General features: G+C 39.2%; 1 protein-coding gene across 10 annotated transcripts in view; it reads left to right on the forward strand.

Annotated features, from left to right (window-relative positions):
- Window positions 1-20,674, forward strand: part of myo9aa (myosin IXAa) — a 69,413-nt gene that overhangs the window by 20,108 nt on the left and 28,631 nt on the right. For all 10 annotated transcript variants that reach the window (XM_085908117.1, XM_085908113.1, XM_085908122.1 and 7 more), the window contains exons 3-9: window positions 13,140-13,234; window positions 13,327-13,389; window positions 15,067-15,166; window positions 16,407-16,460; window positions 18,281-18,378; window positions 19,027-19,153; window positions 19,847-19,936. In XM_085908117.1, coding sequence (XP_085764243.1) covers window positions 13,140-13,234; window positions 13,327-13,389; window positions 15,067-15,166; window positions 16,407-16,460; window positions 18,281-18,378; window positions 19,027-19,153; window positions 19,847-19,936 — 627 coding nt within the window. The remainder of the gene's footprint in view (window positions 1-13,139; window positions 13,235-13,326; window positions 13,390-15,066; window positions 15,167-16,406; window positions 16,461-18,280; window positions 18,379-19,026; window positions 19,154-19,846; window positions 19,937-20,674) is intronic.

Genomic DNA, 20,674 nt, shown 5'->3' on the forward strand with positions numbered 1-20,674 from the left:
TCTGTTTCCTCTTCAGGAGGTGAAATGCATGCTATATTCGGTGTAAGTCTGCTGATTGAGCAGCTTGTGTGTTTTGGATCACAATCCGATTCTTTCTTTCGCCATACTTTGGTCTTTCCATCACTTCAGTGGAAGGTAATTAAACTTGATCTTGCCACTCTATAAAACTTTGTTCCAAAACTTGTGCCTCATCTTTGAACATCTTTGCAAAGTCCAATCTGGCCTTCCGATTCTTTTTGCTGGTGAGTGATTTACTTCACGTGAGAATGTTTGTACGCACACTTAACGCCAACTTCTGTGCATTTTATAGGTGTGGTGATTTGGTTTCTATTGACAATTTTACAACCACTAGCTTTTAGACGTTACTGCATCTACTTAGTAAACATTGACCTCATACTTTAATCACTAAGGAACTTAAAAGCCTCTAACCACACAATGACAGGGTCACAACTTGTGTGCCCTGTCAAGTTGGACGGCCCGTGCAGAGGGAAGTCAACGTTCAGTTAAAAACTCCGCTTTGTAATGTGGTCTACTTGTTCTTAACTTGTTGGCGAGACACATTGTAAGCATAGAGCACACAACTGTAGGCAGTCTTCCATTTTATGAGATCCTGCAGGATGCCCCTGATGAAGTTGCCTTCCTTCTGAACAACTCCTAGATTCATATGAAACTATACCTATACTTACACACAGCTTTTAGATTCCGTCCGTCCGTCCGTCCGTCCGTCCGTCCGTCCGTCCATCCATCCATCCATCCATCCGTCCAAAATGATTATCCTCACGAGGGTCACGGTCGTGCTAGAGCCTATCCCAGCTGACTTCAGGCAGTAGGCGGGGTCCATTCTGAGCTGGTTGTCGGCCAATTGCAGCGCACATGTAGAAAACCAACCACTAACACTCACCATCAACCCCATCTAAGGACAATTTAGAGTAGCCAATTAACCCATCATGCATGTCTGGAACATGGGAGGAACATGGAAGGAAACCAGAGTACAGGGAGAACAGGCAAACTCCACACAGAAATCTAACACACGGAATCGAACCCTGCACCTCTGAACTGTGACGTGATGTACTAACTGTGCCACCCCTTTAGATTACATTGCTAATCATTTCTCTCGCTGCACATAGTAGTGTTTCATTTATGGTGTAAATATGTAACAATAAAATTTAAAGTTTTAGAGTTTGTCTTCCAGTACAAGCAAACACATTAGTGTATTGTTGCTTGAGTAATGGCTTGGGTATTCTTGAATTGGCTCAAGATTGAACAGAGGCCCTATATTTGTGTCTCTAGGTCTATGTAATTGGATTGACCTTCTTTCTGTCGTTGACCACAGAGCTTAGCTTTGGTGTAGTGGACGCGCACCGTTACACCCTCACCTGTCTTGAATAGCTCTCTCTTGCCCAAATGCAAGGCGTAAATGTTTAGAAGAGTGCTGAAGTGGAATACCAAGAAATACATTCTTATTTATGGAGTGCAAGAAAGAAATGACAAATGATATCAGCCAGGTGAATTTGTGCTGTTCATGTATTAATTTAAGGAATTTGATTCATCTTCTTGAGTTAAAAACATTTCTTGAAGTTGAACCACTGTATAACTAAAGGGCAATAATCAATTAAGCAAATCTTCTACCTCAAGGTCTTTTGTTTATTTATATACAAGAGCTACTAGTTCTAATAGGATATCAGTTCAACTTCAGTGATGTACACAACCTATATTTTCGCTGCTGCTAGGTTGTACAACATTATCAGGCCGTGTCTTAATGTATCAAGGTATTTAAATAAAAAAGAAAAGAACACTTCCTTCAAAATGATGTCAAAATTAGAACACAGTCCAATGCCAAAAATAGGTGGTCCTGCACATCAGAATTCATCCAAGTAAGTTCACAATAGGGCGTAATCGTGGCTAGTCTACTAATTCTGGCAGTAACATTTTCATGTATGACTAATAGTGTATATTGAAAATTAAGTATTTTATCTAGGTTGTTCCATATCTTAAATACAGTCAAATCTCTGATATGCTTGAAAATTATGTAAATCAGATGTCATGGCTCTCCCAGTCAGGTATTATGCGTTATTTTAAGTTCTTTTATATTTTTCCACAGACTGTTTACTCACCGGAGATGTTACGAGCCTGCTAAAGTATCACATTTGCTTCTAAATCTAGATGAAGCGTAAGACGAACCGGTTATGCTGCACTCACAATCATAACTTACTTTTCTTGTTCTTCACTGCCATTGTTGATTTGCTCTCATCCTGTGTGCACTCGGCTGGTTTGTGTTCATTTGAGAAACTGGGAAAAGCTTGGCCCGGCAATGACTGATCTGTATCAATAATTAGCAACGCTCTCACACTGTTACGGAAGGAACTGCCAATATACATACTTGGAGAGATTCTGTGGTAAAATGCCCTGCAGCTGTTTTATCATCACAATGAAGAGCCAAGAAATATGACAATTTTGGCTTTTCACAGGTCCTACCTTTGGTAATAATGTTAGCATCAACTTAGTATTTTTAACTTGAGTAATTATACAATATCACTGTTGAAGAAAAAAAAAAAAAAATAATAAAAAAAAAAAATATATATATATATATATATATATATATATATATATATATATATATATATATATATATATATATATATATATATATATATATATATAGGATGGAAGGATTTCTAGTAGATTAAACATTTCTTACTTAGAAAAAAGACTGCCAAGTCGTTTTTAATGTCTGACAACAATCTGTAATTAAAAACCATCCTAACTCTTTGGTTCGACTTTTAAAAAATAATAAAAAATCCCCCCCTCATTTACTAATGTTGCGAAGCCGTGTACACTCAAGAACACAAAGGGTGGGTTTGGATATGCAATCTAATGCCCTAACGCTGATCTGAGACTGAGTGTTCAATTACATTCCAACAATGCTTTGAGCTTCTGAATGGTCCAGAGTGTAGCAGAGTGTGTTCAAAGTGCATCTACAAACACACCCTTCAGGAAAAAAATTATGATGGCAGTGCATATGCTTGCAGGGACTAACCACTCTTGTTTTTGGTACTGCAAACAAAATTGGCTACGCCTGCCAGACTGGTGACTGGCACCAAATACCTGTTTTAAATGTCTTATATGACTCACATAACATCAGACAACAGTGAGATCGGTGTACAATGTCTGTGTTTCTCCAACAAGGTCTGGTGAATGAAATGTACTTGATTTGTTTTATGCACCGGCTAACTTGGAGATTACAATCACTGTTTATACACACAGGTCAGTCTATGTGCATCACTTAAGACTTAGTATTTAACAACTTTTAATGGTTATAATATCAGTGTTTTTCTTCATTTGTTGATTTAAGACATTTAATTTACATTACCCTATTTTCCGCACTATAAGGTGCAACTAAAAACCTCCAATTTTCTCAAAAGCCGACAGTATGCCTTATAATCAGGTGTGCCTTATATATGGACTAATATTGAGCCACTACAGCAGGCGTGTCCAAAGTCCGGCCCGCGGGCCAAATGTATATATATTATATATGGACAAAGTTTTAAAATGGGCCATATATTGAAGGCGCGCCTTATATATGGACAAAGTTTTAAAATGGGCCATTCATTGAGGGTGCGCCTTATAATTTGGTGCGCCTTATAGTGCAGAAAATACGGTATATTAATAAGTCTGGTAACCACAGGCCCCCAGACCACCCTGAAAAATAAACTTGGAAATCTACACCGGGAACATTGACAAAGGAAAAAATACTCCAATTGTATGCCATTTTCTTCGGCGCTAACGCTAACCACTGCAATGCCATGCATGTCATGTTGAAAAACACTTTAGCTATATGATTCCGGGATAGAAGAGTCTCAAGTGATATGCTTATTACAGAATAGTGGGACGTAATGACATTTGTGAACATATCAGTGGATTTTGTCAAACTGACATTTATGACCAGAGAAAACGTGCTTTTTACTGTGCTCACCAATTCGGTCTTTTATTTTAAAATATGTTCAATGTAAACAAACAGGAATGGGTTCTAGCCAGCACCAGCAAGCTCCCTCTCATGTGAAAAACACATTAAAAAATAAAGAGAGGTAGATTTTATCTTGTCATTTGGTTTATGTTTAGCTGTCAAGGGATGATTCCGTTTACGTGTGCTCAGTGAAGAATATTGAAGAAAGTTGTAAATGTAAAATAATTTGAGGCAGCAAGTCTTATGCAGCTGGGTACTAGCTGGCACTGAAAACAAATACATACTGGCACAAGTTCCAAGCAGCAGCAGTCCATTTGTTTGCTCTGAAAGATAGGCCTGTTTTCCTAATGGCTAAGCATGTTTACTTTGCGCTGGTCAAATACATCTACTTGTACATGCAGGGTCATTCAAGAGGGATAACTTTAGGGGTATTTTTTTTTTGTTGAAGCTAGTGTCGCAGTTCAAACATATATTGTACTTCTTTCCCTTGCACACCTGTACTTGTACAGACTCTGAAATAATTAAATCCCATTTGCTTTGGGTTGACATTTTTGCTACTTTCGGCAAACTTTCTAGCAAAAAGGATGGATGTGGTAAGTTCATTATTATTGATTACATCATCTGAGAGCTGCCAAACCTCTTAAGGCCTTATCTCGCTGAGCCTCAAGTACGCATGTAGATAATGCTGGAATTTAGTCAGGGTTCCTAAAAAGTTGCAAACTGTTGCAAATAGTTTTTCTTGTCGCAAAGACATTTTTGCAACAGAAAAAACTGTTCATCTTCTCAGATACGGAAATTTTGTATTGTGATTATTGTAACTAAACCTTTTATGGTTATCAGTATTATTGTGTACTTTGTGCTCATTCAAAATTGTCAAGTCAAGTTTATTTGTGTATATATATATATATATATATATATATATATATATATATATATATATATATATATATATATATATTTATTTATTATTATTATTATTATATATTATATTTGTATAATTGTAAATGACAGCAACCCAAATGGATTTTTATATACTTGCAAACCCTTTGGAAGTCGACGTAGACTAACAATGATGAAAATGATGCGTGTAGCGTAACATTGTATCGGCTCACAATTAGGGTGTTGAAGAAGAATATTAAGGATGGAGTCAAGGGTGATACAGTTTTTTTATCATGTCGAAATCAAATTCCATGGAGATTTGTTATGAGTTTCATTGAAGTGGGTGCAGTGGCCAGTATGATATTTGAGTCAACAATCAGCTTTTGTTCCTCTGTCGGTGGAGTGACCCAAACTGAGCCAAGCCTGTGGGCTGAGTGGAACGAATAGCGGCATTTCCTGACTGTCAAACAACAACTACTCTCCTACAAGTTTCTTCAAACCCCAAACCACCTAATAGCAGACTATTGAGAATGGATACAAGAAGACAAGTTACAAGCTGAAGTATCAGTCTGCTTATGGATCACCTAATAATGCTGCCGTGCTACTATTTAAACATGATACTGTGTGTGTATGTGTGTGTGTGTGTGTGTGGGGGGGGGGGGTCGCCTCTAACGATGTTTAAAAGTTGAAAAAAGCCATTTTGGGGGTCTTTTGAAAAGTGATTATTTTGAACAGTTTCCACATGCAATGTCAGTTACCGTCACAGAACAAATCTCTCAGGATAAAATTTGTTTTCTTGTCTCGCCTGGTTTACCTCATCTCATGACAACGGTAGAACACTGCACCATTGTTTTGCCTCGAATATCCCAGTAAAGTAGATACTGAAACTAGATGCTTCTTTGCTTGATCTCGTCTGATCCCCAGTTTGTTCCAGTGTGCTTTGAACTTCTGCAGGTTCGGGTAAACTAGCTTTAGCCATTTCAGCTTTGCTCTCACCTAACCTGCTCTCACACTTCAGGAACCTAACACTTTTATGTAACACAATGTCAAAAGTTCAGTGGAGTCTATTTTTGTTTTCTTCCATATTGTCACATGATAGTGTGAGGGCAGGAATAATAAAGAACAATGGAGCCAGTATTTGGTGATATGACACTGTGAATGATAGTGTGAAATCAATTAAGCTGTAGTATTACTTAGTCTGTGTAAGCCTGGAGGCACAAGTCACACATAAATCTCTTAGTCATAACCTTCTACCTTCGCATTTTTAAAATAGGTTAGACACAGTCTTGTTTACATCCTCCAGTGGTTCAATGCAAATACATTAGCAAAATGTTAGAGTATGGCGACATGCAGGACTATCCGAAACTACATGCAAAACATACTGCAATATCCGAAACGAATGGCTCAGAGAGTTTGCCCCGGCAAACTATACAAACCAGCTGTCCGTATGAGGGATGCTAGAACGCTTAAGGTTTTGTGGGGCATTTGTGCCACGTGGCTTATTACCTGGTCATGTGATATACATTAAGGAAATTAGTTCTTTGAAATGCCCAATATTTGAAGATACAATCATATCTGCAGGCTTAAATCAGACAGGTGCTAACACACCAAACTGCTGCCCTTGTTGGTGTTAAGGTGGCCACTTCACACCAAGTGAAGTCACCAACAATTGGCCAAGTGGAAGTCACGTCTTTCCCAAGTTTTTAGCAAGCCACTCGAGTCTGATTCGAGTCCTGTCATATGACTAGAGTCCCTCAAGTCTGCCACAGCTCATTTCACAGTGGCTGAATAAGATTTCATTTAGGAATAACTTAAAGATGCTCTACTACACTACCGTCATCCTTTTTTTTATTTTTTATTTTAATGTCCATAATACTCTCATGTGATCATTTACAAGACAAGCCTTGTCTATCTACCAGTTAGCTGTTTCTATTTTATTTGTTATACATCACATAAGTCGAACAAAGAAGTGATGTCTCTCGACCATGTCACAGTGTCACAAACTGGTGATGTGGACAGCTATATGACCTATTTCACTGAACCATCACATCTGGTCCCAGGGGTGTGTGGTGATGAGATTCCTAGAAATGACGTAAGGCAGCTTTTGTATTGTGTTATTTCTGAAAAGCCCAATTGTTTCATCTCAATAACAACTCTCGCTGGTTTCTTAACAAAATACATGAAGGCCTTTTCTGTCACTTCTTGATTGAACTGCGTTTTCAGGGCACATTTGATTCTAAACTATTGTGTGATTTAGTGTAGTTATTTATACTCGCGACTGTGCTGCTGCATTACAGTGAATTCCATATAATTGAAACAAATCATGCCTTCCTGCTTCATAGAGTTGATGGTGAAATGTATTTTGCCCCCATAGGAGAAAGCTATCTGCACACTTATACTTTACTGACATAAGCCTGATTCATTTTGAGTCATGTGACCGTCATGCTGACACCCCCAGGGCCAGGTCTTGGTCAGAGCTGACTGTCCACTGGAGAATCTCTAAGGTCACATTTGCAATAAGTCACACCAGGCCCTCTGTCAGGCAAAGGAGAATGAGTCAATCAGAAGAAAGCAATTTTTCTGTGGTGGCTCATCTGACTTGGGTCTAAATGTAGTAGACAAAGTATCTCACTGTTCCACTTAGAACCATGCAATCACATGACATCTGAACAATTCTCAGCATTGAAATGAATTTTATCAACTGGGAATCAATGACTGGGAAGGATGGATAATCCTTCTGTTTGCTAAATCGGGCACTTTATCCACCATCTATCTGATGATCTTTCTAGTATGATCCATTCATCCGTTTAATACACTCATGGCTGCCAGGAATAATCTGGCAGGCAGGTTATGCAAAGGCATCTTTGCAGCTCTGTGTGAGTGGGGATTGTTTGGAAAAAGAACTGCTGAAAAACACAAAGTTGACAAAACATTTACTCAAATTTTCCTATGTGAACATACAATTAATGACACAATGTCTGTTATGTCATATGCGGATTTTAGGAGAAACAAAAGTTCCATAGATCATCTCTTTGTATTCAGCTTTCTCTCCACCAAAACCCATCCATGCACATCTTTATGGGACTTTCAGTGTGCACTGGGGCACAGTCAAGCTGGAATACAAAAGACCCAAATTAAGTCACTTTGTGGACCCCCAGATTGAAGTATTTATTAGGTGGTCGAGGATTGGAAAATGAACATTGTGTTCACGTTTCCTAACACTTATGGGGCAGGATACTCTGAATTTTTGATCAAGGAATGAAAAACCACACTTATACTGCCTTAAGTGAAGAATGGGCAGCATCATGTTTTGGAGCTTCAACTGGAACTGGAGATATAGATGATTATGAACATTGGAAAGAGTAGTCAGTGTTGGCACAAAATCATCAGGGTTATGCTGGGAGGCAAGAACACCCAACCTTTTTAGCACCAAGGACCGGGTTATTGTCAGACAATATTTTCACAGACCGGTTTTTAAGGTGGGACGGATAAATACAACAAAATAAAATGATCAGCATGAAAAGATGGTATTGTGGTGACAAAGGAAAAGAAGAAGCAGGTGGTGTGCCGCAAAAGACTTTACTAAACATACTCATAAAACGAGTAACAGAAAGAACAACAACAGAAGTGCGTTACCAGATAACATGTATGCAACACGCACTTCAACCCTTAGTTCCATGCGGGAATTCTGTATGCGAACATTACAATGTAATATATTAGAATATAAGATAAGATAATGTATATAATATAATATAATATCATATGATATCATATCATATAATGAATATAATATAATATAATGTAATGTAATGTAATGTAATGTAATATAATAAAACGTGAATCCACCGTTTATTCCTATGCAACTTTACATGCAACGTCGATTAAAAAAAAAAAAAAGATTATTCAAACTCAGATAAATAAAACTGAAATAATACAAGTTATTTATTCTTTCCTGTGCAGCCTGCTACCAAATGATCCACGGACCCGTACTGATCCGCGACCCGGGGTTTAGGGACCACTACATTGGGACTTCTGAACTTTATTTGAGGTTAATTAGAGGCACTATAATAAGGGTGGCTGTGGCTCAGTGATAGAGCATTCGTCCACGAACTGAAGGGTCAGCTGTTTGATTCCCGCTCTGCTTGAGTCACGTGTGGTTTTGATTTTGGGCAGACACTTCACCCACCTTGCCTCCAACGCCACTCACACAGTTTGGTGGTGGTAGGAAGGAGCGTAGAGTTTTTACAGTATATTTACTGTATTTACATATATCCCCTGTTCATTCAAATACATACTGAATGCTCACAAGGTCTTTTTATTTACATTTCCATAACTATGTTTTCTGATGATGGGATGCCTGCCAGAATAACTACAGTCTATAAATATAGCAAATATTTGCCATGACCACGAACGTTAAGATAAAGTCCCACCACAAAGACTTCAGTGTTTGCAGTGTGAAAGCTAGCTGAAAAAGCTAATCAAATCAAACTGTCCATGTGTGTTGGCTCTTCTTAAAGACTCTGACTGAGTTTCCAGGCATGCAGTCACATTGCATCCCACAATACTTTGGCTCCATCTCAAGTCTGTCATTTGTTCGCCTTTGGCTCACTTGGTACCCTAAAGCTAGGAAAATGTTTGTTGACCTACAATATTGGAGTGTATGAAGTGGTGCAGTTATGTCTGTATAAAAAGTTTCAGCTTTGCCAGAGGGAAAGGGAAACAAGCTCATATAGTCGGATATTCTATTTTAAACTAACAAACACATTCATCAAATTGGGGAATAATTACACTGTTATGGGCCACATCCAACCAAACACCTTGTGGTTCTTATTATTTGTGTGTTTTAGTTTTTCATAACATTGATAACATAGACAATCGACTCAAAAAAAAATCACTTGACATTGTGTTAGTTGCTTTGAAACTGTACCATGGCATTAAATACACCTGAATACATTTGAGTAGAAACTCAAAAGTAAATAGGGCCCAGAGGTCCAGGTATTAAATGTTTGACACGGGAATTGATGAACCCCCTTCAAAATGCAAATTTGAGGTCAACCAGCTTCCCAGACCTTTAAGTCTTACACGACATATTTTTGTTATCAAGAATCTCCCTAAAGTCGGAAACAGTGCTTTCTGGTTCACACAAGATGATTTAAAGGAGACATGCTGTGGAAATTTGATGTTTTTTTTAATTGCTTTCATACCAATTAGAGGTGTAATGGTTCACCATACCTATGGTTCGGTTCAAGTTTTGTTTTTTGAGTGCCGGTTTGGTTCAAACTTTGATTTGGTTTAAACTTAAAAATAAAAATAAAAACACCGGGCTGAGTGAGCTCGATGCCAGCAAGATATCTCCTCATATGCACTATCATGTTTGATGTGTTACTGTTCTCTCGCAGTTTTATTGAAAATAAATGACAAATAACTTGTGTTCTAGTAACAAAGAGACCACCATCCTCTGCCGTCTCAATCGGAAATCCAAAATGTCTCCACATGGCCGACCCGAATGTGGCTGGGGGTGTTACTCGTTCGGGTTTGTCCGTCATTCCCGTCAGCTTGCCTGTGAAGTTATGCTGCATTCAAGTGCTCCTTGGAATTATGATGTGTGCAGCCAAACCGCACTTCAGAATGAAGTAGTTGAACCAAAGTACTTTGAACCGCTGTTTACTGGTTCAGTTCAAAACCGTTACACCCCTAATACCAATGGTTGTCAAAGGCCTACCCACCAGTCAAATATAAATTTAAACAGCCATGTAAATCTTTAAGCTGCTGATATCTATAAAGAACCATCAGTTCTGAATTTCCAGCTGACTTTTATGCAGCTCTCAACATAAATAATCTGTGCTAGTTTCTTCCTACAGCCAGGCCCCATCACTGATGTTAAATGACAACCAGTTTAGTTATATGCATATGCAGAGTATTGTATAGTTTTCATCGGCTCGACCTAGCAAAATGACGCTGACCAATTGTAGTCTATCCCCATTTTGACCTAGTGTTTCTGAAATGAGCAGAATACCAACTGCTTCTTCATTAAACCACTTATTTAATGGGAAGTGATAGTGTGCATCCAATTACAATTATCATGACAGCTTTGCATGTATTTTTCCTCCTTGCCTTCCAATTCCAGTGATTTCAGAGAAGGTTCATGAAGGACAAGTCTGTGGCGGTTATCCTGTGTTTGTGAGCCAGGATGTGAAAGTAGCAGAAAGGCCAATACCTCTAAATTCTTCTGGTCCCCTTTGAATGGAAAGGTTGAACTTCCCCGCCAAAAACTTCAAGTTGGCAAAAAAACACTTTTTATGCCTGCAGCCATTATCTTTTTTTCCCCTAGGCGGAATATTTCAGCTGTTTCTGGACAGTTTTTTTTAATCATTTTAAATTTCATTTTCAAAAGTTGAAAATGAACTAGAATTATCCTAATTAAGAATCATTTTCAACATTGCAGCTTCAGTGGTGTTAAGAACAATAGTCTGCAACAAACAATCCTTTACTTCTGCTTTTGTCATTTTTGTACCAACATGTGTGGAGTCATACTTGGAGTCCATTGATTGGTCAATAGAGGGCTGTCATTGTGCAACATTGGGACAAAATGTCTAAAAGTAGACACAGAGAGAGGACAGTAAGATGCTTGTTTCTGGAAAATGCTAAGACAAAGTGTCACACCAGTAGTCACAGTCTCTGGTTGAATACTGTACACAGGCGGATTATACTGTTTTGTACTAGGACGATGTCACCCTATTGCATCACTGTTGTCATGAGCCATACTCTCCTTGCCAGATTATTGCTTCAATTAATGGAGGAATAAGAAAAGTGTGATCTCTTGTGCTAGTATTACAACTTTTACTACAACTGGTATTACTGTTTTATTATTCACTAATACATATTTAAGGGGAATTCAACGCTGAGATGTTCTTGATAATATGTTTCATGTGTTTTTTGGCCCCCACTAGTCTTAACACAGCATTCTGATTAATATTGCGCATGTTGAATTTGAGTTAAGTAACAAAACTCACGCCCTTTTATCAAGATCAGTCGATGGCCATTTTGCCACTTGCTGTCTGTCGACTGAAAATGGCATCGTGGTTGCCAGGTGTCAGGTCACCACCAATCTCCGCTCACCAGTTTTCTGAAGCTGAGCAGTGATTAGTTGTTACCTGAGACCTGCCAACTGTGATGTCATTTTCTGTCAACAGAAAGTAGCAAAATGGCCGCCTCCTGAGATGGATAAAAACAGGTGGATTTTGGTGTTTAATTGATATTTCACGAACAAAACATTAATCGGAACACTTTTTTTTGACGAGTTTGGCTGCACAGAGCATATCATTACAAAGAAAACATTCTTCTTCCTCTTTACGCACTGAAAACTTCCTCTTTAAGCACTTGTTCTTTAAAATGTATTTCCTGAAGACAAACAATCCATTGCAATGTTGGCTTGACTTGTTTGGGGTTTGTAGCTTGAGCGCCATTCTATTATTATTATCATCGCTTTTTTTGCATCATATTGCTCCAAAGTAAAAAACTAACCAGTTTACTAAACGTAAACAGTATGTTGTTTTGTAATTCATTCCCAATTAACTGGCGAAAGTTTCGTTTTACATATGTAGTAGGACGACCTGATAGGAACTTCAAATTACTTTAACGTTTGAGTAGGTTTGAATGTAAGGGAAGCAAGGTTGGGTCACAAAACGGTGTATTCTCATTGTGCAGACAGAGAAAGCAGCAATCAGTAATTCACAGAAGAATTTGTTTACTCGTGGCAAAGCTACAAATAACTGCAGGTTTATCTAGGGTGGAAAAAAAAAATACTTCCCCTCAGGCAGCCATACAACGTCAACAGTGGGTGGTAAAGGGAAAATACTCTTGCGTTTTGCAAAGGCATAACTACGACAGTACATGTTCCACATGGACACATGACTCCCAAGAATCACTTTTTTTAACAGAAGTTAAAGCTCACACTGCCAATTTTCTTTTTCTGATTTAAAGAGACCTTAAAACCATGTTATTAATTTGTCTCTGAATGACACAGTTTGAAACCATGAAAGAGGAAAAGCCTGTTCTGTTCCGTGCAGACTGACTCCATTTCAACAATGTTTGGCCCAAATTCAAAACTCTATGTATGCTTGACCTGCACGTAAATACTTCACATGTCCATTCTGCTTCAAACGTGTTTCGTGACCTTTGGCACAAAATTCAACGTATCAGATTACGTATACAAAATGTCTCTTTCCCTACTTGTCCTCTGACTGCCATTAATCTTTTGTTCTTACGATCATGTCTCCTTCTTTTTCCTCTTTAGGCATTTGGCAATGCAAAGACAGCTCACAATAATAACTCAAGTCGGTTTGGCAAATTCATCCAGGTCAACTACCAGGAGAGTGGAACAGTGAGAGGGTAAGGAACTAAGAAATAATGTATACTGTGCGTTTTACATAGGATGATGATAATTCGGGAAGGAATAAAATGAATCTTTCTGGTTGTTTCAGGGCATATGTGGAGAAGTACCTCTTGGAGAAGTCGAGGCTGGTCTCTCACGAACACAATGAGCGGTAAGTGCTTCTTAGAAAGCCAGATGGTCAATCTCAAATCAGACGCATATGTGTCAAAGGATGTTTCGGAGGTCATCGGGTGCTCATTGTGTGTTGAAATATGAAGTCACCACACACAAAAAAATACTACTTTGTGTTTATTCACTATTTATATGCAGAAGAAGGTGACCTACTTGTGTACATTATTTGCTTGCAAAAATGCTTGCTAGGTTGTCCACCTATGCAAGCACACAAGTGCAATTGATTAAGATACACTCCGCTAAAGCTGTTGATAAATTGTAAACTATTTTTTTATGTTTCCTCTAGATTTGAGTCATTTAAAGATCTGAAAAATGTGTTTTATGTGTTGTACCCATGTTATGTCACATCATTTATGTCACTGAACCATAAAATATCCAGTTTTTTTTTAATTTGACAAATATTGGCTTTTAATGGTGTTGATGTTTGAATGTTTACATAAAGTAACATTGTTGTGTGTGGGCCAGTGTGATTCTGTGAGCAAATTCACTTCAAAGCCAAGCTTGACACTAATGTGGTGGCCTGCTGACTGCCGGTTTTAGTGAGGGTTAACCTCACCCTGGGAACTCATTGTGGGCCCCACGTTAGCCGCCCCTTAATGAGATGGATTGCTGACTCCGGGCCCATAAAATGTATTCACACATTTTTCTTGGTTGTGTAGCTTCTGCACACAGCTTATGACCTCTAACCTTTGTGCTGCTGCTCGGTGATGTCAGCGCTTGAGTGTACCTTTCTGAGCACATGCTCACTGACAAAATTGATATAAATACTTCATTTCTTTTCTTCTGTGACAGATCAACTGTCACTGGGTAGTTGAACATTATGAACTGTTGATAAGCATGATAAACCTTTTGCACAAACATTTAAGCTACAACTCATGAAAACATCTCGCATGATTATTTTTGTTATTCTTTTTGCATTGGTATAAATGCAAACATTAACAGTAGCAATATTGATTGGCATTATGTCAACATTTTCACCCATTGAGTTTTTTTATAGCTTGATGATCAATGTGGAGGATTGCTGCTGCTATCTTTTTTTAATTAACAGGCATTAGCGTGGCGAATAGTTGTGAACTCTGTGCACGCATGGGTTGACGTATTTTGGTAACTATGGTCATGTGGTCCTTAGTTTTAGCAAATCAAAAATAAGTTTGGAGAGAGCCTTGCGGCCATATATGAATGATCATGGCTGTTTTGAAAACACTTGCCACTGTTTGTGAGACAAATTTCATTGAAATGTTCAAAACCTCCTTGTGACGAACTTGTTTTGAATGTTTGCAACTTTTTATGAAGCTTGAAAAAACCTAGAATTTGCTATGCACATCAGCATTCTCCGCTGAGTGAGATACAAATTGAATGGTACACCACTGTGCTATTCACACAACTAGGCCCACCTCGTAGGTATTCATTATGTACTTACCAGTTCGGGCTGTCACACAACTCTTTTCAAAATCAATTAGTGCTTTTTTTGTTTGTTTTATGAAGTTAACAATATTTTCTGATTAATTTTCATGTAACTCAGGGTCCGGTGTCGTGCTCTTGCCTATTCAAGTTCCGTAGCCATTTAGTCCGCTCTGATGGCTTGCTGGCTGTGGAATTGTCATCTCTGGTTTTGTGTTGAACAAACTAAATCAGGTTATTTTCTTGTGTCATCTAGAAACTACCATGTGTTTTACTACCTGCTGGCAGGAGCGAGTGAAGAAGAAAGGACTGCCTTTCACCTCATGAAACCTGAAGAATACCTTTACCTCAGTAAGGTAGGAAGGTTAAGCTAAATGTTTCACTTTAAACAGTCCGAGGTCAAGTATTAGTCTTGGCTTGGGGGTGTTTTGATGAAGCTTGACGTTTTGTTGGATCATTAGATAGAAAACTGTAGTTTTCTCTGGGAGTTTCCTTGGACTGTATGTCTGTTGATGTTAATGTCTGGGACACATTCGCACACACAAACTTGCTATTCTGTTTATTTTCCCATGTGCCATTGTTATGGTTTCACATGCATGGTTACAATATTAAAATACTCTACGCTTAGCTCCATCTTTGACATTTGTGCATACACACACACACACACACACACACACACACACACCCTCATGCTTACTTCACCTCTGACAAACACATGCCAACAAATGGTAGTTGTGCTTGGACTCATCAGGAAAACTGGTTTCAAATACTGTGAGCAAGTCGCATACATGGCGCACTGATGGAATGTGGATGGCGTGTAAAACTTTGACATGCCATGCCATGGCGACCAGCGACTTCCTCTCCTTTCTATGAAATCTTAACGCCTACGCTGAGAGGAGCAGGGAATTCCGTTCATTCCTCCTCACCCCAGAACTGCACGCACAAACACACATACATACATAAATTCTACCACATTCTTGCACTCTCTCTTCAGTGTCTTCTTGTCTTTTGGATGCTGCTTGTTCCCCCATCTGTCCCTTCTGCAATGTGTAAATACACACTCTTGAACAGATTTCACAAACCCCACGTGACGGCAAAGTGAAGGCAACCCGTTTACAGACTACATAAACATGCTATGGATTTTACTTGTTTGTCCACATTCATTACTCTGTTTTCATTGGACTCTGCTGTTGTCACGCAGACAAAATGGCGTTTTGCTTTTTATGCATTACTCCTAACTTTAAAGACTCAAGCCCAAGCCAACTATGAGTTTATTTTTTTCCAAGTAGTTTTTGATTAGATGAGAATTTTAATCATCATATTAATTACAAAATTGAACTTTATTAGCATGACTGACTTGCTATTTTAGCTTTACAAGCAGCATCCATCAGCTTTCATTTCATGTGCAGAAACTATGTCAAAGTCTGTACTTATATGTGACCTCCAACCATTTCTCATGTTTTTTAACTGCATGTTCGTTATTGTTAGTAACCTGTGTGTAGTCCGTGTTCAAGTCTATAATGGATTATGTCATCACGGAATGCTGCTGTCTAATTCTAACCTCATGCCCTGTAAACTCTACCTTAACATTTCCAGATGACAAAGACAACCCACCGACTGCACCGGGACACTTACTGTGAGAGTGAAGCGGTCAGTATCTGAGTGTGCATTTTATAGAAGCCACTGCACATTGCCTCGCTGTTTCACATCCCCCCACCACCCTGATCCCCTTTGGATATTTCCTGGTTTGATCCCCCCCCCCCCCTTATGTGTGTATATTTTCCCCGTTGTTGCCTGTTGGAATGATGTTGGTATGTCTAGTCATATCCTGACCACTTTGGAACCCTTGTCCACAATCCATTTCTTGGACAATGTAATGTTTTTGTATGGTGGGAGTAAATGCTTCCACATGCCAGAAATAAGGTTCTCAATAAGTTGCTTAAATACATTGAATCAGACGTGCAGCACCCTGAGTTTTTCCACACCTGTTTAGTTGTGGAGCGTATGCAAGATGTGTCAGAGAAGTTCCAGGATCAATGTCATAACCTTTCCCCTTTGCAGTAATGCATGGGTAGTCTTAATGCTATTTTCCAGCCTTCCCTGGACTCAGGGACAAAAATCACAATGAGCCAGAGGAATAATGAGATGGCTATTCCCTGTGGTCTTCTTCTCGGCCAGGAACTGTCAGATGCTCAAGGCTTTCTGACCAGGCAGGCCACGAATTGTCCTGTTTCATTTCTCGCCACCTCACACAAACTGAACAAAGCAAACACCGCCGGATCGCTTTGTAGACGTCTTGGTTGATCGTCTGGCCCACATTAAACACCTTATTTGTACCCCCATTTGCTTCCACAACTATTTTAATTCATTGTGTAGATTTCACAAGGGACTGGAAACTTTCTTAGTGATGTTGATTCCTATTAACATGATAGAATGAGGTAGTTGATGCCATTTTGTTGCCAGTCTAAGAGATGAATCTCCACTTCCAGCCCAACCTAAAGATAATGTAAGACGTGTAGAAAAGTAGCAAATCACACGCTTATGTTTGTTCAAGGTGTTCACTCACCTGTGTGCAGGTGATCTATGGAATGTTTACATGTGGGGATGAGTTATTTGTTCAATGGCACACCTCTCCTCACTGGATCTGATTAAAAATCACAGCTGCCAGTCAGAGGTCCCAAGAATGGAACATGTCAGCATGTCACATTTTAAAACGCGTGATTTTCTCAGATTACATTATTTGCTTACAAATTCTACCTACATTAATACACTCTATCGGCATGATGATGTTTTAGCATTCCAAGATACGACACGCTGTACGGATGGAAGTGTGATTTTATTTTTATTTTTTTTAGTTCAAAGAACAATAAAACAGAAATATTGGCACAGTCCACAGGGTGGTGTCGTGACTACTTAGCATGTCAACCTCACAATTCTGAGGAACTGGGTTTGACTCTTTGGCTCTGCCTTCCTTATTGAGTTGGCACCTTCTCACCGTGCTTGTACTTAGGTATTCCAACGACCTCCCACATTCCAAAAACATATTGTTCTCGTTTACTGAGTGGCATTCAGGTTACTTTTGCATCGTAAATGAGATTGTCTTTCTATCGTTGTGGCCAGTGAACGTTCCTCTCAGATGTCAGCCATCTTGTGAACATGCACCAAATGGAAAGTGGCAACATTTTCCACTCGGGTTGCTGTATCTTCACTTGTTGCTCCACACGTCGGACCACAGTGTTCCTTATTTGTTTGCTTCCTAATTATGCTTCAGGCCACCGTTTTTCTCCTCCAATCTCCAGTCTAAACGAAAATCCCTTTTCTTAAACAACTTAGCAAGAGACTGTAAACACAAAAACATTGGTTCACAGTTTATTTCAACAGTATTAGTACGTGCTTCTCCACTTCATAGCCAGTTTTCGTTAGCTGGAGTGACTGTGAGTGTGATGACTCCTGGTTTCCACATTTTGCAGGACTGCTTCACAGTTGAAGGAGAGGATTTGAAGCATGACTTTGAGAGGCTTCAGCTCGGGATGGAGATGGTTGGCTTTCTTCCTTACATGCGAAAACAGTGAGTGACGTACGCGCACCCACCCATGCAAGCATGCACATACGCACATAGAGACTTGCGTAAGCTAAGTAATAACATACGTCGGATAAATAATAATAATTACCCTAAAAAGTCCAACATGTGGTGAATAGCACTTTTCCATCTACAAAGCATGCAAAAGCGACTGTGTCTTTACACAATGACGCAGAATTGGGAGCAACTGTGGATTTGGTGTCTTGCTCAAGGACAGTTTGACATGGTTACAAGGGCTAGGGATCAAACCCATAACCTCCGAGTTGGAATATGAACACTATGTATAAAATGTGTCATACTGTACACTATCAACCCCCAAGTTATTATGTACGGTATGACGATAGACACATGATCAATATCAATAGAAATTGCCCTCGATATACTAATATTGCTAAAAACAATCAGAATGATGTTAGGATTTGAGCTACAATTACAAGCACCTAACAGGAAATTTCGAGCACCGTGTTTTCAATGCACAAGAACCATTTCTGTAAATGTTGTCCACCTAACAAGAGGTTCTGAACCACAGAAGAAGAAAGTGTGTGAATGTGTGACTCAACCTTAACTTCGTTCAAATATATGACGAGTACATTATATTTCCGGTGTTATTTGAACCCCACAACCTTTTCTTTTAAGGATCTTCTCATTGCTATCCGCCATCCTCCACCTGGGCAACATTCGCTACAAGAAAAAAACCTACAGGGATGACTCTATTGACATCTGTAACCCAGAGGTGTTGCCTGTGATTTCAGAACTCCTGCAGGTATGACTACATCATGCTGTGCTGAAAAACTAAACGCTCAAGTGTTTCTTATTGTCTGCTCAGTCTAATCAGGATGGATACTGAAAAAATGGAATTTTGCCAAAAAGGTCAAAAGTAAACTGCTCTCATTTTAAACAGTTCGAGTCACCGTCTTGACATGTAAAATGTTTGTCATTCCTTGAAGGTATGCAATTAAGGTATGCCTGTGTCTCTCAATTGCAGTGCTGAATTGCAATTGCAGTTCCAGTCGTAATCCTTCATTGCTCATGAAATCAGCCTTTTGCTGTTCCTTTCTTTAATTTCCTCGGAGTGTACAGGAGTTAATAAAAACAAGTGGCAGCTGTTGTCTATGATCTGTACTGACTTTTACTCAGTGATGAGAAATTTTCCACAAATGTGATCTTGAGAGTAGATAACTGTTGTTAGGTAATTGAGATAGGGTTAGGGTTAATCATGGCTGGCCATCTTTTTTGAGAGTAAATATAATAATCTCCCCTGACAAAGTTCCATACTAGTCGCAGGACTTCAGAGTGTCACTGATGTCACCGATTCAATCATCCTGAACCTAAACATGCCTGAATGAATGTTGGCATTTGATTTAATAGCCGAGTTAAAGCTAAATCCTTGTGATAATCGTATATTTATTCTTGCACACTGTGGCTTTGAGCATATTGAACGATTCTATTTGCTCAGGTCAAAGAGGAGATGCTGATTGAAGCTCTGACAACACGGAAGACTATTACCGTCGGAGAAAAGCTGATTGTCCCTTACAAACTGGCGGAGGTGAGCAATTCTCAATTTATATCAACCATAAATAAATATTTTAGTCATCCATAGAGGTACAAATTGAAGCTGATTGCAGTTAAGCATGTTTATATGCTCAAGATGAGTGTCTCGGTGTATATAGCGTGTCTGGAGGCTCGTTGCCAACTCGGTAATGGACTCGCTTCTCCAGCCTGACCTGGCCATGTTTATAGGACAGCTTGGACCCATACCGGATCTCCTCTTGCACTTTTGCTCTTGCTCTGACAGTCTAGTATGGCCGTACACATGAACTCATGCTCAACACGTGCGCACACACACGCATGGACACGCACACAAACACACGCAGGCTGTTAGTGTGTTTAGAGACGGGAAGGCATTTCAAGCCCCCGTACAGTGTTCATTGAGAACCCCGCTTGTAAAACAAACAAAAGTCATGGTCTGCAGATGAGAGCCATCAGAATGAGGTAAAGGACAATGTGGACATACACAGCCAAACAAATGGATTAGATCACCAAATGTTCGGTTTATGCCAGAACTGACTTTTGTTTACATGACAGCCTTGGTATTCACCAAGATATTTTTGTGATGTTTCATAGCCTTTTATGAGGAAACATTAAAACAAGGACAATTGTGCATTTTCTATCCACAATTGACAATGTCCCAATTTAAGGTCTCTTCATTTTGAGAGAATGCACAGATTGCAAAATACACCACATTTACCATATTCATTTGTCGCAGTCTGATTATAGGCAGTCA

The sequence above is a fragment of the Syngnathus leptorhynchus genome, chromosome 3 (genome assembly GCF_054491065.1).
Source record: "Syngnathus leptorhynchus isolate UIUO chromosome 3, UIUO_Slep, whole genome shotgun sequence".
NCBI classification, from domain to species: Eukaryota; Metazoa; Chordata; class Actinopteri; order Syngnathiformes; family Syngnathidae; genus Syngnathus; species Syngnathus leptorhynchus.